The 26,424-nt window shown below is 36.5% G+C and overlaps 1 protein-coding gene across 7 annotated transcripts in view; it reads right to left on the bottom strand.

Moving 5' to 3' along the window:
* The window catches only part of NF1 (neurofibromin 1), a 283,489-nt gene that overhangs the window by 201,943 nt on the left and 55,122 nt on the right, over window positions 1-26,424 (bottom strand). For all 7 annotated transcript variants that reach the window (XM_009432439.5, XM_511395.8, XM_001174734.7 and 4 more), the window contains 4 exons: window positions 20,404-20,547; window positions 17,449-17,532; window positions 13,161-13,351; window positions 6,546-6,652 (listed from right to left, as the gene is read on the bottom strand). In XM_009432439.5, the coding sequence (XP_009430714.2) occupies window positions 6,546-6,652; window positions 13,161-13,351; window positions 17,449-17,532; window positions 20,404-20,547 (526 nt within the window). The remainder of the gene's footprint in view (window positions 1-6,545; window positions 6,653-13,160; window positions 13,352-17,448; window positions 17,533-20,403; window positions 20,548-26,424) is intronic.

The raw sequence follows: 26,424 nt of genomic DNA on the forward strand, positions 1-26,424 counted from the left end.
AGCAATGACAACAAATGCCAAAATTGACAAATGGGATCTAATTAAACTAAAGAGCTTCTGCATAGCAAAAGACACTACCATCGGAGTGAACAGGCAACCTACAGAATGGGAGAAAATTTTTGCAATCTACCCATCTGACAAAGGGCTAATAACCAGAATCTACAAAGAACTTAAATTTACAAGAAAAACACAAACAACACCATTAAAAAGTAGATGAAGGATATGAACAGACACTTCTCAAAAGAAGACAACAAACATAAAGAAAAGCTCATTATCACTGGTCATTACAGAAATGCAAATCAAAACCACAATGAGATACCATCTCACGCCAGTAAGAATGGCGATCATTAAAAAGTCAGGAAAGAAAGGATGCTGGAGAGAATGTGGAGAAATAGGAACACTTTTACACTGTTGGTGGGAGTGTAAATTAGTTCAACCATTGTGGAAGACAGTGTGGCGATTCCTCAAGGATCTAGAACTAGAAATACCATTTGACCCAGCCAGCCCATTACTGGGTATATACCCAAAGGATTACAAATCATTCTGCTATAAAGACACATGCACACGTATGTTTACTGCAGCACTGTTCACAACAGCAAAGACTTGGAACCAATCCAAATGCCCATCAATGATAGACTGGATAAAGAAAATGTGGCACATATACACCACAGAATACTATGCTGACATAGAAAAGGATAAGTTCCCGTCCTTTGCAGGGACATGGATGAAGCTGGAAACCATCATTCTCAGCAAACACAAGAACAGAAAACCAAACACCACATGTTCTCACTCATAAGTGGGAGATGAACAATAAGAACACATGTACACAGGGAGAGGACCATCACACATCGGTGCCTGTCGGGGGGTGGGGGCTAGGGGAAGGGATAGCATTAGGAAAAATACCTAAGGTAGATGATGGGTTGATGGGTGCAGCAAACCACCATGGCACATGGATACCTATGTAACAAACCTGCATGTTCTACACATGTACCCCAGAACTTAAAGTATAATAAAAAAATTTGGAAAACATATACAGGGCCAGGCCCGATGGCTCACGCCTATAATCTCAGCACTTTCGAAAGCAGGAGTGGGAAGATAGCTTGAGCCCAGGATTTCAAGGCTACAGTGTACTATAATCATGTCACTGCATGCCAGCCTGAGCGACAGAGCAAGACTCTGTCCAAAAAAAAAAAAAAAAAAAAAAGCAAAAGCACAGGTGTTTACGGGAAATTTTTAAAACCATCAATGATTCTATCATTCAGAGACAATCACAGTTAACATCTGGTGGTTTTACTTCTACCACTTTTCCTATGCATGTAGAAAACAAATATATTTAACATAACTGAGATCATATAGGCTATATCAAACCTGTTCCTTTCCATAGTATCCCTAATTATTTCTGTATCAGTAAAAACTCTTTTTTTTTTTTTTTTTTTTTGAGATGGAGTCTTGCTCTGTCGCTCAGGCTGGAGTGCAATGGCACAATGTTGGCTCACTGCAACCTCCGTCTCCCAGGTTCAAGCAATTCTCCTGCTTCAGCCTCCCCAGTAGCTGGGATTACAGGCGTGCGCCACTACACCCAGCTAATTTTTGTATTTTTAGTAGAGATGGGGTTTCACCATGTTCGTCAGGCTGGTCTCGAACTCCTGACCTCATGATCCGCCCACGTAGGCCTCCCAAAGTGCTGGGATTACAGGTGTGAGCCACTGTGCCTGGCCTATTTTTGATGGCTCTATATGCAATAGTAACTATTACACAAACTATTAAAACATATCATGTATTTTTAGTATGATACACTTAATTCTTTTTGAATCTTAATGCTTTCAGAGTATTACAGATGAACAAACTGTGTGTCTAAGGTTACAGATCTAATAAATGATTGAATTGGGCTTTAAAACCAAGGTCTTTTCAGTATGCTTTGATGTCCCTCATAATATTTAAGTCACTGTATTAAGTGACTGGTTATTTAATGTTTTCCAGTTTTAACACTGAAGTTATTTCTGTTATTTCACTACTATAAATAACATTAATAAATATTTTCATATCAACATCTTTTCCCACATCACTGCTTATTTAAGATAAGGAATCTCTAGAAGTGTCCAGTCAAAGAGATGAATATTTTTAGGGCCCTTGATAAAGATTACCAAGCTGCCTTTCACTAGGGTTGGGCCAAATGCTGCTATCACCAAGCAGCATACGAAAGTGCCTTCATCCTATCTTTGTCATCATAAAAGTATGTTCATTTTCTTTATTTCGCTAATTGGAGTGTTCAAAATAGTAGACTGCATTTTAACGCAAGTAACAGTAAACATTTCTCCATATAAATATATTGGGTATTTTAATTTCTTCTTAAGTTTATTGTCCACATCTAGAAAAAGATTTATGTTTGGAAAAAATGACCTGTCTATAAGCGATTTTACTGGCAATGGTCCCTCGGCAAAGAACTTCTCCTGTTGACTTTTAATGAAGGGATAAAGGTTTTTATTACATCTATGTAAGTGTCTAAGAGAGAGATGAGTCCTTTTTCTGGACTTGCAAATAAGTAACTCTCCAAATCAGTTTTTAAAAGTACCCCTTTGAATTCTCTTTGCTCTCACCCTCCACTGATTTCCAAATAATGACATTACTCTTCACAGTGCTCTTTAGCAACAACTTTACCTTTATGACATCTTAAATGTGTTATATACCATAATCTATTCTCAAAGCCAAAGTATCTTTCAGTTCTACAAGTTTCTTGTTGGACATCCTACTGATACCTCAAACTCAGAAGATCTAAAACTGAATTTATCATTTTCCTGGTCAACCCCTCTCTTCTGCCATCAACCTTTCCTTCCCTTTTCTGCTCTAACCAGCTTATTCTGTAATATTTGGTGATATCTCTCTAACCTCATATATCTAAATTGACTATCAAATGCTATGTATTCCATTTCTTTTTTTTTTTTTTTAGATGGAGTTTCGGTCTTGTTGTCCAAGCTGGAGTGCAATGGCGTGATCTCGGCTCACTACAACCTCCATCTCCCAGGCTCAAGCGATTCTGCTGTGCCTCGGCCACCCGAGTAGCTGGGATTACGGGCACGTGCCACCACACCCGGCTAATTTTTTGTATTTTTATTTTATTTTATTTATTTATTTAGAGACGGAGTATCACTCTGTTGCCCAGGCTGGAGTGCAGTGGCACAATCTCGGCTCACTGCAAGCTCTGCCTCCCGGGTTCATGCCATTCTCCTGCCTCAGCCTCCCAAGTAGCTGGGACTACAGGCGCCCACCACTACGACTGGCTAATTTTTTGTATTTTTAGTAGAGACAGTGTTTCACCGTGTTAGCCAGGATGGTCTCCTGACCTCGTGATCCACCTGCCTCAGCCTCCCAAAGTGCTGGGATTACAGGCGTGAGCCACCGCGCCCAGCCCATTTTTTGTATTTTTAATGGAGACGGAGTTTCCCCATGTTGGCCAGGCTGGTCTCGAACTCCTAACCTCAGTGATCCGCCCACCTTAGCCTAACAAAGTGCTGGGATTACAGGTGTGAGCCACTGCGCCCAGCCTCCACTTCTTTAAATACCTATCAAACTGGTCCCCATCCTTACCCTACCCCAATCCATCATCTGGATCTCCACAACTCTCATTATTTTTCACTTATATTACTGCATAACTAAGTCCCAGAAGTTCAGGTAACCCTCTACCAAGCCATCCTGCAAATTTCAAGCAAAGGGGTATATCTAAAATAAAATACTGATTAAGGTATTCTCTACCTCAAAGCCTTTCTATCACTTCCCAGGGCCACTAAAATAAAGCTTCGTAACTCAGAAGCACAACAGTGCAGCAGTCAAGTATCTAGGTTCTAGAGATGAGCAGATGTGAACTCAATCTTTACTGAACAATTACTAGCTCTGTGACTCTGAAAATTTACTGAGGCCTCAGTTTCCTCATCTACACAAGAGATGATAATATTAATACTAGTATTGCATCACAGGGTTATTTTAAGAATTGATGAGAAAAGGCATGCAAACTGCATAGCGCAAGGCCCGGTGCAGACTGAAAATATAACAAATGTTTCTCTCTCTCTCTCGATGTATCTATCAAGATACAGATATATCTATAGATAGATCTGGATATACACATATAGATTGATATATCTATACACAGATAGGTATATCGAGAGAAAAAGAGAGAGAGAGAGAGAGAGACAGACAGACAGACAGAGAGACAGACAGAGACAGGATCTCACTCTGTTACCCAGGCTGGAATGCAGTGGCACAATCACAGCTTACTGCAACCTCAACCTCTTCCTGGGCTCAAGTGATCCTCCCACCTCAGCCTCCCAAGTAGCTGGGACTACAGGTGCGTGTCACCACACCCAGCTAATTTTTTTTTGTAGAGATGGGGGTCTCTCTATGTTGCCCTGGCTCAAGCAATCCTCCTGCCTCGGCTTCCCCAAAGTGTGGGGATTACATGTGTGAGCCACCAGGCCTGGCCATATCTTTATTAAAATGATCTGACCTATTCTTGTACCTTCACATCTTGCTCATCTCTCATCCCCTCAAACAAATATATACTTCCTCTCTCACTTTACACTCACCCTATTTGAGTTTATCATAGTTTTTTTCTGCAAATAACTTGATAATGACATCACTTGTCTCATAAACCATGCCATGAGCTCCTTAGGGACAGATTCCATATTTTATTAATTTTTGTAATCCCAGCACTTAGCATGGCTTCTTATACATAGTTTCTCAACAAAGGCTTGTTGAGTTGTATTTAAAACACATTACTACCTTTACTACTCATTACTGAAAGGGTGCATTCCTTTTACCACTGTCACCAAGAGCCATATTTTGCTGGCCTATTTAATATCGGTTTTATACTTTATATATTTATCAGCATATACTCTAAATTTATGTTCATGAGGGAGCCGCATTCAATGGGAAAGTTACTTCAGTATAAAAGAAAGTCATTTATCCACACATTCAATTAGTTTCTCTTATTTGGACAGAAGAGACATTTCAGTTAATTATTATGGATTGAACATTTCTATTGTTTTAAACAGCTATTCACAGGCAACCTGGACTAGACTTGTTTCCAAAACATCACTGAACAGTTATGAAAAATCATAAAATCCCACTAATACTTCTTAACTTTAATTCATAGAGATCTCTAAATTTTACCATTCAGTTTCTCAACTGCTCAACGCTTAATAATAGATATCAAAATCTTGCAAATCTCAACTATTAATTAAATGGTGGTTTATTATAATCTAAAATAATTGCTGTCCACATGTTTGTATCTTGGCATAACAGCTAAAATCATCCCTATATTTTCCTTTATTAAAGTTACTGAATTAATTGTTGCTTGGTTTCACAATGGTAATGACCTAAAATCATAAATTATGAACAAGGGTAATATGAATAGAACACAGCTTTATATTATTCCTTTATATAGGTATTGCCTTTTTACATCTCTGGTGAGATAGTTATTGAGTTTAAAGGAAATATTAAGAAAACAAAAACACGTATTTTGAAAACTACATTGCAGAACTGATGTTTCTGAAGCTAATATAATTCAATCTGTTTTAGGTCAGATATTAAAAATATTATTGTTTGACAATTCCTTAAGTTACAAATAAAAATATGTGTGAACTGTATATGGTTTCATATCTAAATTAGCCAGGGTCTAATAATGCCAAAAACTAAAAAACATTTTTTTTGTAAAATGAAATTTAGATTTTCATACTCAGTTTATGAATATTCATTGATATCTGATTTACATGAATACATCAATGCTTACCACAGAATTTATCTCAATTCCTTCAGATCATACTCAGTTTATGAATACTCATTGGTATCTGATTTACATTAACACATCACTGCTTACTACAGAATATATCTCAATTCCTTCTGATCGTTTATTTCAATCCACATAATCATGTAAAGTACTTCCCAAGCTTTAAAGTCACATATTAGGTGTTATAATATCCCCATGTGGAACTACTACTGACATGTTCTACAAGGAGACAAAACCAGGCAATGGAAGGTTAAGGGACTTTATAATGCTGTAAAGTCAGTCAGTAGAGAGCTGAAAACAGAAATGTCAGAAATGAAATCTCTGGCTCAATTCATCCTCTCACCATAACATCACAATCTCCTCGTTCCATTCTGCAATAAAACTTTGATATCCTACTACAGACAATCTTTGTAAAGTGCTACAATAGCTAAACAGATAGCTTCTATAACCTATAGCCACCCTTGAGAGATCAAATTCCAGAAAAATGAAATAATAGCACCCTTGCATTCTCTGTATTGAAAACAAAAATTGTAGTTAAGCAAAACTTTCCATTGCCAAGATTTAAAATGCTCATTTTCTCTACTGCATTATTTTCAAAGATTGAAAAATAATTACCCATTTGTATTACTGGTTATTTCACAAGGAAATGTCATTATAAAATCCAGTTTGGTGTTCTAGTTCAGCACAATTAATATAATTAGTACATTCATGATACTAGTTTTTGACCCAGTGATTTTTTTCAGATATATTATACATTTAAACTTACCCTTCAGGAGTCGTTTTAATTTTGCACAATCCACATTGATATACTGTAACAATTCTATATCATGAACATCAACATTGTCTTCTGAACAAACAGTTAATTCCTGTAACCTAAAAAGTAAAAACCAAAATTAACTTATCAAATTAAGTATTAGGGGACAGGTGTGGTATCTCACACCTGTAATCCCAGCACTTCAGGAGGCCAAGGCAGGAGGATCACTTGAGGCCAGGAGTTCAAGACCAGCCTGGGCAACATAGCAAGACATCATCTCTAAAAAAAATACAAAAATTAGCTGGGCATGATGGCACACACCTATAGGCCCAGCTACTCAGGAGGCTAAGGGAGGAGGATCTCTTGAGCCTAGAAGTTTGAAGCTGCAATGAGCTGTGATCACACCACTGTACTCCAGCCTGAGTAACAGAGTGGGCCCTATCTCTTAAAAAAAACAAAAACAAAAAAAGTCTTCGGGTATCCCTAAATTCTGAATTCAACAGATTCTTCCTCCAAAGATGAGTTCATAAGAGTAAAGACACATATAAAAATAAGGCAATAAATATTTCTTATAAAAACCTAAAGGAACATAACAAACAAGGGATATGATAAAAGAAACCATGATAATTCAGTAAATGTAGCATCGTAGCATCCTTATCCTTAAGATTGAGGTGTCTAAATATTTCCGACTTTTGGCCAGGGTTCTTTGGGAAAATTAGTTAATTCCAGGATGGGGGCAAGAGATACACAAGGTGAGGGCAGGTCACCTTGGGCTTGAAAACAAGGAAACTATCAACAACTATCAGAATCATGTCAAATATCACACAGGTATGCACTTTAGGCATCTCAACTGTCAAAAATGGGATAATCTGAGGATCAAAAGAATTATGTTTACAATGGAAACACATACAATAAATTAAAACACACAAGCCTGTTATAATATCGAAAGAAAAAACTTCATGGGTAACCTTTCGCAACTGTTAGGGTACCAACTCATTCTGATAATGAATAATGGAAGTCAAGTCTGTATCCTGCATTCCCTACATGGACTGTATTGCAAGATAACTAAACACACAATGAAGCAAAAATCTTTCATAGAAGTCACAATTTTAAAATAAAGAATGAATGACAGAATAGAAAACTTTTCATTTTGCAGCTCCCAGTGAAGTGGAATCCAGGCAGTGATCATCAGTGATTACTAAAAACATTAGGAAAAATTTATGGGAAACTGTATAATGAATACATAATGCTGATAACATCAAAATCCAATCACTGGTCATAACATTAAAAGTCAATAATAGGACATGTTTCCTGATGTGATTCATTAGGAACCACACAGCATCATCAGTAAAGTATTCTTGTCCCCCCCAGCCAAATGAACCTGAATCCAATGAAACCCAAATACAGAATGTAGAAAGGCAAATAACGCAGCCCAACAAATAAACAGCATAGGAAAAAATGGAGAGCAAGGTGAAGAAATGAAGAAATGATACTGATTAACAGAGGCTCAGGAGAAATATCAACCAATTCCAAAGTATGCATCCTATTTGTATCTTAATTTGAACAAAACAAAAAAGCCATTTCTGAGATAATGAAAAAACCCACAAATTTGGCAATGCATGATATTAAGGAATTATGATTCTTGATAGGTATGACAATATTATAGTTAAATGCTTAAAAATCTATTTATTAGAGATACATACTGAAATATTTACAGGTGAAATGATGTCTGGGGTTTGCTTTAAATTACTGAAAAGGGAAGAAGAGAAACCATAGCATGCCAGAAACAGTTAAAGCAGAGTAAGAGATGCATGGGGATTTGAAGTACTATTCTATGTGTATTTTTCAATTTTTCCACAATGAATAGTTTTAAAAATTCATATTTCCAATTACAAGTAAAAGTATAATTTGAATTAAGACTAAAACTATAATAAGTAAACTTGATTTTACTAACTTCTACTTTTATCAACTAGATTTTTGAAACACGAATGAAACTTTATATTCACAGGGTACATTTACTTTGTATTTGAAAACCGAGTAAGCCTTTTTTCATTGCACTTTTCACAGTTTGTACGTGTATTTATGTAATTATTTGCTTAATATCCCTACTTCACAGTAGAACACAAGCTTATAAGGACAGGAATATCTGTTTAAACCCCAGCTTCTCTTATGTTGAATATGAAGTTATCACAAATGTAGAAACATTTAACACTTAACAAATATGTAGATATTTTTAAACTGATAAAAGAAATTCACGTAGCCCAAATGTTAATAAAAGGCATTAAACTTTTCTTCCATTTTACACCAACAACCACAGCGCTCAGATTTTCAAAAGCTGGTATTGCTAATCTATTAAATCATGCTACCTAATGAGGCATACTCATTATTCATATTAATAGACATAAAAAATATAAGCAGCACAATTAAATTGTAAACTTTTATAAATGCAGCAATAGAGATATGGTGAAAAGGCACAAATACTATATGGTCTTATAATTTATACGTATTAACTTGAATTTCAATCATTTAGTGCAATTTGCAAAGGAGTTATTAATCATCACACTAAACCTTCAGTTGAAGAAGGTTTAAGAATGTAATCAATCCTATTCTTCCTTCTCAAATTCTCGTTTCACTCACTTTAGCTTTAATTAGACTACAGCTAACAGTACAACTATTCTAAGCACTTACATGAACTCTCTTCCTATCATCAGGGTAAGAAAAGCTCAGCATTTCAAGCTGGGAATGAGGTTGTCCTCAATGCTAAAAATTCCACAGCTGCTGCAAAGAGCGTAGAAATATGGAGTACGGCTCCTTAGAAAACACAACATCATAGATCAGCAATACCAACTTCTGAAAAGTTGACTCTTGTGGTTGTTTGTGAAAAATGGGAGAAAAATTTTGTCCCTTTTATAGTCTGGTACCCTTATAGAGAAAAAGTATTTTGTGAAGGTTAAACATCATTTCCGAAGCAGAGAAATCAAATAAAGGGTAGTCTGAGCAAAAGAAATGAACAGTAGAAAACCTATCACTAAAACAGCTAGAAAGACTAGGCATACTGAAAGATATTTTAAATGTATAGGTCCAGAAAAGAAGAAGAAAACTGAAAACCAGAGAGTTAAGTGCACAAGTACATGACCCAGCCCTGCAACAAAGGAAAGATGAGTGAGGTTTTTGATCTCCTTAACCTAGGAGCTTGGGGCTTAACATCCACATGGAGACTGGATATAAAAGCCTTGTACCCTAATAATTCAGGATTCTAACTTGGGCCCTGCATAAAACATGAACTAGAAAGAACAATGCACTCCCCCTGCCACCCCCACTCCCCACAAAAAGAAAAAAAGAAAAAAACCTACCAGCACAAAGAAGCTTAACCGCTCTGCCTAAACTTTGGATAAAGTGAAAAAAGTCACCTAGAGCTGTTTACCTTCTAAGAGTTTAGGGTTCAGATTTATACTGCCCATACAGGCTGGGACTGAGAAATTAAGAAAAAAATAGCTCCAGAACTGGGCACCTGGCAAATGCAAATGCAAAACCATCACTAGAACACTCCCTCAGCCCAAGGCTATAAGGATTCTCAAAGAAAATACAGGCCACACTAAAGATAACTTTGCAATCAAGGATTCCAAAACTGAGATGAAACAATTCACTATGAATGAATCAGCACAAACAAATCAATATTAAACAATACTAAAGAGAATGTAAAATACGTTTTTAATGATCAGAGACATATAAAAAAACTGAAAACTATTTTTAAAAAAAGAGTAAGAAACCATAACGAACAGATTTGTATAGAACCAAATAGTAAACTGTAAAGAACCAAATGACTTTTAAAGTCATTGAGTTTTCTGCTTCTGGTGGTATATCAAATTAGATATTCTGAAGCACCTTCTCACTACAAAACAACTAGATCAACTGCATTTGTGGAGTAATTCTGTGGAGAAAGCAGTTACTCCGCTACATAAATACTATAAGCCACAGAAAATGGTATACTCCCAGAGAAAAATAAAGCTATCTTAAGATTTATAGCCAGCCAGGCATGGTAGCTCACATCCTGTAATCCCAACACTTTGGGAGGCCAAGGCAGGAGGATCCCTTGAGCCCAGGGGTTCAAGACAAGCCTGGGCAACATGGCAAGACCCCATCTCTACAAAAAAATTAAAGAAACTTGCCGGGCATGGTGGCACGTGCCTGTAGTCCCAGCTACTCAAGAGGCTGAGGTGGGAGGATCTCTTGAGCCCAGGAGGTCGAGGTTGCAGTGAGACATGTTCACATCACTGCACTCCAGACTAGGTGACAGAGAGAGACTGTGTCTCAAAAACATAAAATAAATAAATCTATAGCCTATCTTCCCCTAAAGAAAAGTAAAAGTCAGAAATATAAAAACCAAATCTTAATCTTAAAGGAGAAACATTGACGGGGAGAATGGACAAACACGAAACATCTTCATGATACTGATTCATCTATTATATATAAAACATAAGATCAATCTTTAGAAAGAACTACCATTCAAGCCACACACATATTTTAAGTCACCTAATACTATGACGATGACAGCATAAGATGTTCCCACCTAAACTAAACCATCATAATGGTCTTTTAGGTGAGTGATCCTTCAATAAGATCAGCTCCTATTTCTGACACAAGCTAAATGAAACTGAAAATGCAGTTGTCTGAAACAATGTTATTTCACAGATGCCATTTCTGAGTGGTCTGTCCTCTGAAAGCTAATAAAATTTTAGACACTTGGTTTCTATTCTGGCAACAGTGAACTAGATTCAGGAAATAAACAAAAGTTGCTTATTTTTACATGTGCTAATGCTGCAAAATCCCACAAAGTAAAACCTTTGGTGACTAGAAATTTTCTAGAATTTTCCAAGGTGGCACATTTGTTGTGTTCTATAAGGCAGTTCATGCATTGATAGACTACAAGACATTTGGGTTTTTTTGTACCACTTTCTACCTTTAATTTAACAGGTGTTTCAAATAGTAAGGCCGGCCTAGCAGTCACCTAAATGAAAAGGGTTTGCGTTTTTTATTAAATACAATTTTCCACCCTCCTACTCTCTAGGTGTTTGTTACCTTGCTGACTCAACCACTGTATTATTACTCAGAATATAAAACGTTACTGCTCAAAAGATTTCATGAAAACATTTTTCTATCATATAAATATTACCCAAGATTATCAATAATATACCATTAAATAAAACTTTAATTTTCTTTGGATCAAGAATTGCATTGAGGTTGAAAAATATTGCTGCCTAGGATCTTAATTATAGAAATGTCATTGTTGATTAAAAAGATTGCAGGACTCTGAAGTTAATCAATTCCCCCAAAAAACCGTAACACAAATTCTCAAATGGTGATGTATGTTGTCTTTCACACCTGCTGGAAAACAACAAAGGAATCAGTAAATCTGAATAATCAAAGTCCACTGTTCGTACAACACTGACGAGCCAAAGATGCAGGCACCAACAAAGAGGATTGTTTTTCTCTATTCGATATTAGTCTTTGATTCACCAATCACTAAATAATTTGTGCTATAGTTTCTAATTAAGTTAATAACCCATCTGACTTTACTTGCCTTAGAAAGGCAAATCATGTGCATAACAACAATTTGCAGCTACTTGCTACTGTCACTTATAATTCTATCCCATAGAGCACTACCTATACTAATTTCTCCACCTGTAGGTAGCATATCACAACTAATGCTCAGGATGATTTTGAGTCATCAATAAAAGCTTAAATTATATTTTTGATACATCTTTAAAAACAGAAGTATATTTTATAAAACAGATTTCATCAAAATGTGGCTAATCTGGGATAGTGAAACTAATATAAATTCTGAAGCCAGCCTGACTTAGAAATTTTGGGTCCTCCATTATTTGGCACATCACCTGAACTTTTTTGAGTATTAGTTTGCTCACCTGTAAAATGAGGGAAGTATCATCAAGGTTACTGTGAGGATGAGACAGCAAAGGAAATGCTATAAATACTCAATAAATGGCAGTATTTTACATACATTTAAAATGCAGTCCACTTTCTGGAGAATTCTACTTTGCAATTATTCACCTCCTTGTGTTTTCACATCACTTAGGTTTTTTTGTTTTTGTTTTTGTTTTGTTTTTTGGTAACCTAAAATCTTGTGATAAAGGGTAGAGTTGTGAAAGTATTTGAATTCTGACTACTCTCATTAATTATTCCATCTAATTGGGTAGTTTCATTTAAAGGGATAATATGTTTAAAAAGCCAAACCAAAAGTTCATACCTAGTATTGTTTTTTAAAGCCTGCTCACGGCAGATATTTTTATCTGAAATTTAGACTTTCACATTCATAACAGTGCTCTTATTTAATTGCACATATCAATATCACAATATTACGCAATTAAAATGTCAAAGATATTAATGCATAAAATTTCTACGAAAGCCCAGACAAACTCATTTCTCTGGAGGCTGAGGTAGGAGGATCACCTAAGCCTGGGAGGTCAAAGCTGCTGTGAGAGGCAACAGAACTTGTCTCAAAAACAAAAAAACCTCATTTCCATTAACTTTTTATTTTTATGTAGACAAAAAACAAAACTTCTAATATTCATATTACTTCAGTAGTCCCATGTGGATTTACACACTAACCTGGTAGAAATGCGACTAAAGACTGCATTGAAGTTGTTGCAGCTGAGAGAAAATAAAACCCCAGAGGCAGAATTCCGAAGTTCAGCTGCATGCTGGTTTCCTTCACGACAGGTGTGAAGAAAATGGCAGATTTCTGGCAGCAACTGTTTGACCAGCATCGTTTCATCTAATCTCATTGTGTCCTTTGGTTGCTAAAATAGAAATAATCACATTATTCTAAACTTTAATTTTACCTGTAAACATTTTCTATTATGAAAATTTTCAAACACACACACAGAACAAAAATAATGAACACCTTACATACACACCACCTAGATTTAACAACTGTTAACGTTTCATCATATTTGCTACATCTGTCTATAGATAGTTTAATAAAGAGGATGGTTCCATCTCTGACCCCATAATCACAATTAAAGTTCAATCCCCCTGCCATCCTTACCAGTCCTCCCATTCCTGCTTGCTCTCTTGTTCACCAAACGAGCCCTTCCCTGGGAATCCCCAGTTTGCTGTGAGTTCTACAATTACAGAATCGACTTAATTCATATTGATTGATGAGTGCATTGTGTCATCTGTCTTGACATTTAAGTAAATTCCTGGGTGAGCCATCACACTTGCTTTTGTGCAGACTGACCAAAACAGACACTACCTACTCAAAGTAATTTTATTTTGGTTGAAATCTTTTCAAAGTAAATTATAAATAGAATACTTCACCCCATGTGCCTTGGCATCTCTTAAAAGAATTTTCTCTAATGTAACTCCAATACAATTAACACACCAAGGAAAAATAAACAATTCCCTTGTATCATCTAATACCAAGTCTGAATTCAAATTTCACCACTGCCCCCAAAATGTCTTTCATAGGCATTTTTATTCAATAAGGATCCAAAAAAGTTCACCGATTACAACATGATGTTTCCTTAGTTTCACTATTCTATGCAAGGCGCAATCTCAGCTCACTGCAACTTCCACCTCCAGGGTTAAAGCAATTCTCCTGCCTCAGCCTCCCTAATAGCTGGGATTACAGGCGCCCGCCACCATGCCCAGCTAATTTTTGTATTTTTAGTAGAGACGGGGTTTTGCCATGTTGGCTAGGCTGGTCTCGAACTCCTGACCTCAAGTGATCCGCCCTCCTCGGCCTCCCAAAGTGCTGGGATTACAGGCGTGAGCCACTACGCCTGGCCCATATTCACCACTCTTATTTCCCATGACTTTAAGTGGGCCAGCTGCCTTACAGAATATTCCATATCCTTGATTTAATTATTTTCCAGTGACATAGGTTGATTTGCTCTTCCAGTTACTGTATTGTATATTTTCGTTCTTTTTTTTTTTTTTTTTTTTTTTTTGAGACGGAGTCTCGCTCTGTGGCCCAGGCTGGAGTGCAGTGGCGCAATCTTGGCTCACTCCAACCTCTGCCTCCTGGTTTCAAGTGGTTCTCCTGCCTCAGCCTCCCAAGTAGCTGGGACTACAGACATGTGCCACCACATCTGGCTAATTTTTGTATTTTTAGCAGATATGGGGTTTTGCCATGTTGGCCAGGCTGGTCTTGGATTCCTGACCTCAAGCTCTCCGCCTGTCTCGATCTCCCAAAGTGCTGGGATTCCAGGCGTGAGCCATGGCGCCCGGCCTGTATATTTTCTGTAAGCTAAAATTTAAACCTAATGGTCTGATTAGATTGAGGTTAAACAGTTTAGGGGATTCACTATAGGTTATATTACATCACACCATGAGAACATAAGGCCAGGTGGTCCTGTTATTGACACCAAGTTTGATAACTTTGGTGTTAACAGTGAAATCTCTACTTTGTAAATATATACTTTACAATTAACACACAATCAATGGATAAGCTATCCTGTAGGTATGCTGCTCCACATTACTATTTCACCTAACAGTCTTGATAATTACATGCGGATAAGAATTTTAATAACACTGAGCAAGATGGCAAAGAACAAAAATGTGTACAATTGTATGCTACGCTCAATTCTGTAACTGCAATCCAAGCACTCTCAGATGCAAATACACTGAAACATAGGGACAATACATAAACAGACTTCACAAAAACCTGTGAATTCACATTACAATGCCTATTTCTTGTTTATAGGCTAACCAAACAATACAGATGTTAACTCTAACAAATAAAAATCTGAGAAGTATTAAATCTTTTAAATAATAGTCATATTCACAGGAACAAAAATACTTAAGATTCCTCAAATTCTACAAAATTGCACTCATAACATATTGGTAAGTATTTTTCTTTCACTTAAATATTCCAACTATGTATATGACAAACGTGTACTTGTGAGCTCCGTTCTTCTTAAACTGCCTCAATTTACTTTGATTTAAAAGTAAGAATCAAGAAACATCTGTAAAATCACTGAAGGAAATAAAACAATTGTTCAATAATATAAATAGCATTACTTTTTAAATAGTAAATTTAATGAAAAAGCATACACATTTTTCAACAGTAGAGCACGGCAAGATAATATACATTTTATGCATAACATAAGTTATACTAGGCCCACTTATTAGCATTTCAATTAGGCTATCTTCAAAGAGTATTAAATCAAACAGAGGCCAATAATATCGGTAATCATTCTCCAAAATACATTCATTATTACCTCTCAATTACAAATGTTAATGGAGAAAAGCTGTGAAACTGAACAAGGCAATAAATGACCCCACGCCCCACCATTCAGTCATGGGTGTGGCTGATATACTGGTAATTTGCAGTCAAAGTAATAAGACCACTGGAAAAAAACTGATTCAAGAAAAGTTTAAAATTTGCCCATCTTCCCAGTTCCATCATCCTATGTGACAGCTCTTTTGCTCTTTCACTCCATTTTACACATGAACAATAGCATATCACAAGTTAACAGAAAATACCATGCTAAAACAACTAGCTCACCTTCGATTTTAAGTAGAAAACTTATAAACACTGTCTCCACAATTTTGGAATATGGTCAACGGTCAATAAGAAAATTTAAAATATTATGCTTAGGGCAGGCACAGTGGTTCACATCTGTAATCCCAGGAGTTTGGGAGGCTAAAATGGGCGGATCACTTGAGGATAGGAGTTCAAAACTAGCCTGACCAACATAGTGAACCCCCATGGCTTATGAAAATACAAAAAAAATAGCTGAGCATGGTGGTACATGCCTGTAATCCCAGCTACTTGGGAGGCTGAGGCATGAGAATAGCTTGAACCCGGGAAGTGGAGGTTGCAATGAGCCGAGAGGGTGCCACTGCACTTCAGCCTGTGCCGCAGAGTGAGACTCTGTCTCAAAAGAAAAATATATATACATATTATGCTTATATTTTTTCGCTTACAGCCTTCCCTAGGGATACACAGTTGTGTCAATATAATTTTTTTTTCAATGCCCTATCCCAATGCTTCCACCAACACTTCTCAACCACACTATCAGTCCTCATATATTAAGGTCTCTTTCAACTAGTTTCACTATAGAGAAGTGCAACATATGTAAAGAGGGAAGCAATTCTGAATAAAAACAAAATTCTGAATTCTGAGCCAAAGGAAGAGAGAACATAAGAAATGAGTTAATTTCAATACACATGGATTAGGCAGATCATTAAAACAGAGGTATTTAATTTATATATTTATATAAACTCTTACCATGTTCCAGGAAGAATTAAGGATAATGATGTATAGAAATACTTTCTTTACACAATAGAAATACTCTTGAAAAAGTTCAAATTAAGTCGTGGTTGAAATACACTGTGGTAACAACTTACAGGAAACCAGAGAAATAATTGTTTGGTACTCTCCTCCTCCACATACCTATCGCATATGTGTGTGTCTACATAAAACAAGTGTTCTCAAGGTAACATCTATCCTTAATAGGTTTAATTTTTAAGTTCTCATTTACATAAATTTCAAAAGTAGAATATTAAAATCATATTCATATAGGAGGAAATACAAGATTACTCTTGGACTTCTGAATCACATTCTCCCACAACTCTCTCAGAGATCCATTAAATCAAATAGTGATCTCTTCATAAAATATTTTCCTAAAAACCTGAGAGACAGATACATGGCTGAAACATAACATTTTATAAGTAAACTTAATATCTGTTTAATTTACAAAAGATGAGAAAATTTTCTCATGAAAAATTGTCTGTCACCAGGTCAGCTATATTAACAAAACTCATATTTATATGTCTCAGACAAAAGTCCACAGGACTGTCCTCTTGGTCCACATCTGTACTTTGGGACATAAGATCATTCTCAAGATTAAATTCACAAAGACTGCCTACTTAAGATCAATTTACTTACCCCAGCAAGACATTTTTCCAGTGTATCCAATATAATCAACTGAGAGAGATATAAATTTTTTTCAGCAGCTTCTCCAAATATTCTCTAACAGAAAAGATATTCAGAACATAAAAGTTAGTTTCACTTTCTGCTACCAATCAACACACATCTGAAAAGTGAAAGACTAAAAGATCAACAATAGTCTTCTATTTTACCTCCCAGATTATACTATACTTAAATATATTATTTCTGATTTTATCCTAATCCTCATAAAAACTAAAGTCTAAGGCAAACAGAAATGGCATTTATTAGAGTCTGCCATTAACCTTGTAACAGTAAAAGATGCTGTTTTGCTTCATGCTTTAAAAATATGTAGGATTTAGACACACATATAGACCTGTACCAGAATCTTGAATTGGGGATTTAACTATACTTTTATGCCACGAAATGATCAAAGTCTTAATTTTTATAGCAAAAACATGCTATAGCACCACAGTGAATTTTAAGTACTCACTATCCTCAAAATGAACACTACATATGTATTTATTAACAAGAGACTATGGTTTTGAAAACTTATTTAATAAGCACTAAATGAATGCCAATATAACAATGCTGTTTTGTTTTGAAAAGAGGGTCCCAAATATTAAAATATTTCAATCTAACTGGGAACACAGCCACATATTCATATGTGCAAATACTAAACTGTGCCCCACACACTGCAACAGAGGAGCTACAAAAAATGTTAAATGTCTTTCCGTAAATCTCTTTACCTATTTATAAATGGTCCTGCTTTTGGGGAGAAAATACTAATTTTTTCCATAAAGAAGGTAAATGATTTTCTACACCTCCAGTTTATTAGTTTTGTAAGTTTAGGGTATTGTGTAAGCAACTTTCTTAAAAGGAAACACACCAAGGATGATGCGAACAAAAAGTTAAACACCACATGCTCTCACTCATATGTGGAAGCTAAAAAGAGTAAAAAGTAGAAGAGAGGACACTAGAGGGAAGAAGGGTCGGGTAGGGAGAATCGGGGTGGGTAGAGATTTGTTAAAGGATACAGAAATATAGCTTTATAGGAAGAATAAGACTTAGTGTTCTGTACTACTGTAGAATGACTATGTTAACATTATATAGTTAACTTTTTTTTTTGAGGCGGAGTCTCACTCTGTCACCCAGGCTGGAGTGCAGTGGCGCATCCTGGCTCACTACAAGCTCCGCCTTCCGGGTTCACGCCATTCTCCTGTCTCAGCCTCCTGAGTAGCTGGGACTACAGGCACATGCCGCCACACCCCGCTAAGTTTTTGTTTTTTTTTTTTAGTAGAGACGGGGTTTCACCATGTTAGACAGGATGGTCTTGATCTCCTGACCTCGTGATCCGCCCGTCTTGGCCTCCCAAAGTGCTGGGATTACAGGCGTGAGCCACCATGCCTGGCCTACAGTTAACATTATATAGTTTCAAATAACAAGAGAATATTCAATATTCCCAACACAAAGAAATGATAAATATTGAGATGATGGATATGCTAATTACCCTAGTGGGATCACTATGTATTATATGTATTGAAACATCAATATGTACCCATAAACATGTACAATTATTGTATGCCAGTTAAAAATAAAATAGAACAAGAGAAAAATTATCTAAAATATGGGAATAAGGCAAAAAGGTAACTTCATGTCTTTTCAATGTCATACTAGAATATTATCTAATAAACCTAAGGACCATCTCAAAAAAAAGGAAGGGGGAACAATCTTCACAATCTATAACCAGAAGTTGTTTCACAACTCAATACAAACAAATACAAACTGGGATTATAAATGCAGGCTGGGCGCGGTGGCTCACACCTGTAATCTCAGCACTTTGGGAGGCCGAGGCAGGCGGATCACCTAACGTCAGGAGTTTGAGACCAGCCTGGCCAAAATAGTGAAACCTCGTCTCTACTAAAAATACAAAAAAATTAGCCGAGCATGGTGGCACATGCCTGTAATTCCAGCTACTGGGGAGCCTGAGGCAGCAAAATCACTTAAACTGGGAAGGGGGAGGTTACAGTAAGCCGAGATTGCGCCACTGCACTCCAGCCCGGGTGACAGAATGAGACCCTGTCATTCATTCATTCATTCATTCATTCATAAATAAATAAATGCTAAACACCAGCAGAGAGTTCAGAGTTAATCAAGAAAAATCCAGATCAGTTGCCATGAACTGAGTATGTTAGTTTGAAACAGCTTAGAATGGAGATGTTAAATAGGAATTTAGAGAGAGGAAGGGATCACTTGAGAGAGACAAAAGATGTTATATGTTCAAAGGTACAGAGGGAGAACAGCTGGAGTACTCTAAAGTCTAGGAAACGTCAATCGATTTTAGAAAATGGGAAGAAGAAAGAAATTATGAGCTTTTAACAGTGGAATTATTTGATGAAACTGGTATTTGAGAAAAACTGTTTCAACAACAGGGTAACTACTACAGAATCTGTCACAGGTTACAGAAGGAAGAAAAAACACATATCTTCATAAAAAATCAATCCACATTTTAGGACTATGAGATCATATTTTATCATCTACTTAGGGCTGGGACAACCATAAGTAAATTCAAACAAGATGCTAAAGAAAAATATGTGTAATGGATTACTGTGGTCAATTCGTGTAGGCCACAAAAGCTCTATGAAATCCTAATTCAAGAAACATACTGGAAAAGGAGACATGGTCACAAAAGATAGGAGATGTTTCTAAGGGAAATAATAAATTAAAATGAAAGTTACAGTTACTTGTGCTCACTGAATCTAAAACCCAGATGATTAAAAATTTGACAAAATAAAATTAAAAGGTTATCTGTGCTCGTAAACAAAATAAGATTAATGGTTATATCCAAAGTCCACAGAAAATCACTTTCCATACTTCAAAATATGCTGTTCTAAACTTTTTAATCAAAAAGAAAAGAAAGCAAATTCCCCAAAACACAGTAACCCAAATACTCACCATATTGTTAACATTCTTTAAAATAGTAGTGAGGCCGCTTATAACCAAAGAAAACTTGTATTTGGAAATATTGATTAGACATTCCTTGTTGTGCTCAGTACTGACTTTGGTATGTGTGTTCTGCTGTCCTGTTTTTATTGGAAGCTGAAAAAAAAAGAAAAAAAAATACATTAACAGCTTATCCTTAAAAACGACCATAAATAACTTACTTGCCATTGAAAATCATGACGTTTTAGGAAAACTGCATCAACCACAGATACCTATATTTGCATCTCAAACTCCGATTTTCAATCAAACTCCAATATATGATACACAGATATGTACATCTGCATCTCAAACACCAATATATGATAGCATTTATTATAGCAAATCTTAAATTCTTTGGAAACTTCCATTTTTGCAGCTTTCTTTCTGGAAGTCATAAATCTCTATCTACAAAATTAAATTCTTTATCCAGCACTATATAAGAAGAAATGATGACTCACAGAAACAGAGCTATTTCCTTGTGGCTAAAAATTATTTCAGAGAATGTCTGCAATAAAATGCATACAACCGTTTCCCTTATCCATTGAACTCAAACATTAAAAGAAAAACAGATCAAGAAAATCTATCTAGACTTCTTGTCAATAATGGCAAACAACTGCTGATTGTTCAGAAGCAAGAACAAACTATAAAACCTGGGAAAAAAACAGTAAGACTGACTCAGTAAGATAAGCACCCTCAGCTACACAATTGAAGGGATAATAGAACACAAGTAGATAAATCCCATGAGAAAAAATATTCTATGAGAAGACCACATTTACATTTCTCTGTGAATGAGTTAAGTTCCACTGTCTAGAAGTTCATCTCTACTCTGCTCAAAAATAGCATTCTGTATTTAAAGCATCATGGACATACTTACTGTTAATATTAAACCCTGCTAATGCTAACAGAGAAACCTAGCAATGTTCCTCTGTGAAAAAAACAAACCTGAATATAACTTTCTCATTTTTAACATAGTACAACTAAAGGTGGAAAGAGACCGAGGGGCATGCCCAAGTTTGCTAAATCAGTTAATAATGGACGATTATTTTGATAGTAAAGAAATACTAAATAGGCTGGGAACGGTGGCTCATCCCAGCACTTTCGGAGGCCAAGTCAGGCAGACCACGAGGTCAGGAGATTGAGACCAACCTGGCCAACATGGTGAACCCAGACTCTACTAAAAATACAAAAATTAGCTGGGTGTAGTGCCACGTGCCTGTAATCCAAGCTACTCGGGAGGCTGAGGCAGGAGAATGGCGTGAACCCAGGAGGCAGAGATTGCAGTGAGCCGAGATTACGCCACTGCACTCCAGCCTGGCGATCGGGCGAGACTCCATCTCAAATAAAAAAAAAAAAAAAAAAAAAAGGAAATACTAAATGAAATTGGCGGGGTGGGGCAGCATTTTTAGAGTGTAAAGGAGGGGGCAGAACAGAAACTACAGAACTTCGTAATGTTAATTATAAAGATTATGGAGGAAAAAAACCTGAAAGGCCAAAAATGGGACTTTTGTTTACGAGCACAGATAACCTTTTTAATTTTATTTTGCCAAATTTTTAATCAGCTGGGTTTTAGATTCAGTGAGCACAAGTAACTGTAACTTTCATTTTAATTTATTATTTCCCTTAGAAACATCTCCTATTCTTTGTGACCATATCTCCTTTTCCAGTATGTTTCTTGAACTAGGGTTTCATAAAATGCAGCTGGTGAATCTCCCTAAGTATCCCATAAAAATCAGAGAAATGGCCAGGTGCGGTGGCTCACATTTGTAATCCCAGAACTTTGGGAGACCAAGGCAGGTGGATCACTTGAGGTCAAAAGTTCAAGACCAGCCTGGCCAACATGGTGAAACCCTGTCTCTACTAAAAATACAAAAAGTTAGCCGAGCGTGGTGGCACATGCCTGTAATCCCAGCTACTAGGGAGGCTGAGGCACGAGAATGGCTTGAACAGCAGGTGGAGGCTGCAGTGAGCTGAGATCGCACCACTGCACTCCAGCCTAGGCAACAGAGACTCTGTCTCAAAAAAAAAAAAAAAAAAAAAAAAACAAAGAAACTAGAACTTTCATCAGTAAAAACACAAACTGATGAATATCTACATGAAAATGAAGGGACAAGGTCCCTCATTCCCAAACCCAGAGAAGTGAACAAATAGAAACAAACCATTTACAGTTACAAAACTGGTTGGGGACATGCGCAATGGCTCATGCCTGTAATCCCAGCACTTTGAGAGGCTGAGGCAGGAGGACTGCTTGAGTCCAGGAGTTCAAGACCAGCCTGGGCAACAGAGTGAGACCTCATCTTTACTTTAAAAAAAAAAAAAAAATCTAGGCTTGGTAGTGTGTGCCTGTAATCCAGCTACTCAAGAGGCTGAGGCAGGAGGACTGCTTGAGCCCAGAAAGTTGCTGTGATCTAGCCACTGCACTCCAGCCTGGGCAACAGAGCGAGATCCTGTGTCTGGAAAACAAAAAACAAAAATACTGGTGTGGTATAAGCATCTATGCAAGAGAAAGCAGGTGGAAGGAGAATGTCTAATGGATCTGACAAGAGGAGATTCCCAATGTACTGCATCCTTAATAAAAAGCACAGCAGCCCAATTTAGGAATATTAGCCAAAACAGAGGGTAGTTATGCTCATTGCAATTTGCAGATGAATGAAAAAGGCCTATGATAAAAGTCTCAAGAGAATGGAGCACACTCAAAAGCATCACTGTCTAATAGGATTTGCTGTGGTAATGATAGTGCTCTACATGGGCAATGCCCAATACAACAGCCACTAGTCGTCACATGTAGCTATTAACCACTTGTAACATAGCTGGTATAGACAAGAAATCAAAAGTTTAAAGTTTATTTAAGTTATTATTAAATAAAGTTTATTTAAATTTAGCTTTAAGTAGCCACACATGTAATTATTAGATCTGACTGGACAGCACAGTTCTAGCCCACACTGAGAAGAAACTGCTGAGAATGAACTCCAAACTGAAAACAGGGGTAAAGGGAGAAAAGGAAAAAGGTCCAAATAAAAATGAAAAAGAGAGAGATGAACAAGAGATCTCTGAAAGAATGAGACCATTTTTTTTTTATTTCATGAAAATAAAAAAAGAATAAGCTCTAGAGCCATAAAGCTACAAAGCTATCCTGGCCTACAAATCCCTCCTACCAATTCAGAAAAATTAATTTCACATAAAAATAAGCCAACAGAAAAGTTCTATGGTCAAATAATATGTAAAGTTATTATTAAGAAAAAGGAGTAAGAAACAGAAAAACATAAAAATAAGGGTCTAAACAACAGAAAATCAAAGTATCCAAAAAGACATATCCACCAACAGATGAAAACTGTAAATTATTATTTCAAAGTGAGCCAAGAGAAATTAAGAAAATGACAAAAGATGTGGAATAACACAAGTAAGAATTACAGATAGAAATAAGTTGACAGAACTCAAAAAAGAATTAGAAGATAAATCATTTCAGAAATGAAAACTAACCAGAAGATACATAAGAGTAAATTAACACAGAAGATAATGCTTTAAGAGTAAACAAATGTTGAAAAAAAAGGGGGGACTAAGGAGGAAAGTTGTAATATAAAAAAGAAATTACATACGAGATAATAAAAATTTACAATAAAGTGACAAAAAAAGATAGAAAAAGAAGATTCAACATACATATAACAGGAGTCACCAAAGAAAGAAACCAAACCAATGGAATAAAGTGGATATTAGAAACTAGAATTCAAGAAAACTTTGCTGAAATTATTATTGAAATTTTTAAAAACTTGAAACTGTATCTTTAATGTGCATACCACACACCTGGAAAAGTGACCCAGAATGACCAATACCTGAACATATTTTGAACTTCTGTGAACAAGAAAAAAAAAATCTTTTGAACTTACAGGCAGAAAGAGGACATTATTTATACAAAAAAACCCAAAAATTAGACTCTCATCAGACTTTGACAAAATTTTATGTCAGAAAACAATAAAGTAAAATAAATTTAAGATATTTAAAGAAAACATAAACCACACAGGAAGGGGAACATCACACACCGGGGCCTGTCGTGGGGTGGGGGGAGGAATAGCATTAGGAGATATACCTAATGTAAATGACGAGTTAATGGGTGCAGCACACCAACATGGCACATGTATACATATGTAACAAACCTGCACATTGTGCACATGTACCCTAGAACTTAAAGTATAATAAAAAAAAGAAAACATAAACCAAGGATTTTATATCTAGCCAAACTGAATTCAAATACAGTCAGCCCTCTGAATCCATGAGTTCTCCATCTATGCATTCAACAAACTGCAGATCAAAAAATAAGTTTTAGTATGTCTGTACTGAACAGGTACAGACTTTTCATCATTATTCCCTAAACAATAGTGTATAACAACTATTTATATAGTATTACATTGTATTAAGTATTATAAGTAATCAAGGGATGATTTAAAGTACACAGGAGGATGTGTGTAGGCTATATGCAAATACCACACCATTTCATATCAGGGACTTGAGCATCTACAGATTTCACCGTCCATGGAGGTTCCTGGAACCAATGTCCCAGATACTGAGAGACAATTTTATAGCAATGACAAACTACGCTAAACGGCAAGAACCCTGGAAATTTTGTTCCCTTTTCCTTTTCCTGGAGGATATACTAGAGAATATGCTTCAGATGACCAGAATAACTGGAAAGACATCCACATTAATAGGAATCATTAAATATATTTAGTGATGGGGTATGTTCTGAGAAATGTGTCCTTACATGATTCCACTGTCATGTGAACATCACAGAGTGTACTTATACAATCCTAGATAGTATAGCCTGCCACGCCTCTAGGCTATATGGTATACAGGGTACAAAACTGTACAGCATGTTATTGTACTGAATACTCTTGGCAACTTGAACACATGGTGTTTGTGTATCTAAACATAGAAAAGGTAATGATACCATATTATAATACTGAGGGACTCCCATTACATATGCAGTCCATCACTGACCAAAATGTCATTATGTGGAGCATCACTGTATTTTTTTTTTTTTTTTTGAGACAGAGCCTTGCTCTGTCACCCAGGCTGGAGTGCAGTGGCGTAATCTCAGCTCACCATAACCTCTGCTTCCAAGGTTGAAGTGATTCCCCTGCCTCAGCCTCCCTAGTAGCTGGGATTAAAGGCATGCACCACCATTGCCTGGCTAATTTTTTTGTATTTTTAGTAGAGACGGGGTTTCACCATGTTGGTCAGGCTGGTCTTGAACTCCTGACCTCAGGTAATCCACCCACCTCAGCCTCCCCAAAGTGCTGGGATTACAGGCGTGAGCCACCGTGCCCAGCCGGAGCATCACTGTATTTTCTAAAAGAACTGAGAATGGTGGCAATAAGGGAGAAAGTATATTAGGTGACTGCTTTATGTACTTGATAATATAGATACAATTATCAAAATTGAGGAGAGGGAGGGTGGTGAGAGCATATAAATAGTAGAATATGTTTCTTGATTGTCTTGTTATTAACTGAGAGTAAAATGCTAGGGAAAAAGGAGATGAGGAAAGGAGGTTTCTAGTTCATTTCAATATTGCTCAGAGTAAAAAACCAACACATAATACCCCTCCACCCCAAAAGAGAAGGAAATTAGAATACCATATAAAGGTATTAATATAATGGTAACCACCAGAACAAAAACACAAATTGTACTGGTGGTGCGTGGTGTGTTAACTGTTAAGCTGGGAACTACTTTCCCAGATCCCACTCACTATATGGTTCTGGGTTAGAGTTGGTCTAAAGGGTAATTTGTACAGGCTGTCTATCCCTAATTGAAAAATCTGAAACCTACAACACTCTAAAATCCAAACTTGTTGATCAACAACATGACTCTCAAAGGAAATGCTCATTTCAGATTAGGGATGATCACGGTGAGTAAAAGGCAAATATTCTAGAACCCAAAAATATGTGAAATCCAAAACACTTCTGGTCCCAAGCATTTCAGATATGGGATACTCGACCTGTATAA

Source organism: Pan troglodytes, chromosome 19 (assembly GCF_028858775.2).
Source record: "Pan troglodytes isolate AG18354 chromosome 19, NHGRI_mPanTro3-v2.0_pri, whole genome shotgun sequence".
Classification (NCBI taxonomy): Eukaryota; Metazoa; Chordata; class Mammalia; order Primates; family Hominidae; genus Pan; species Pan troglodytes.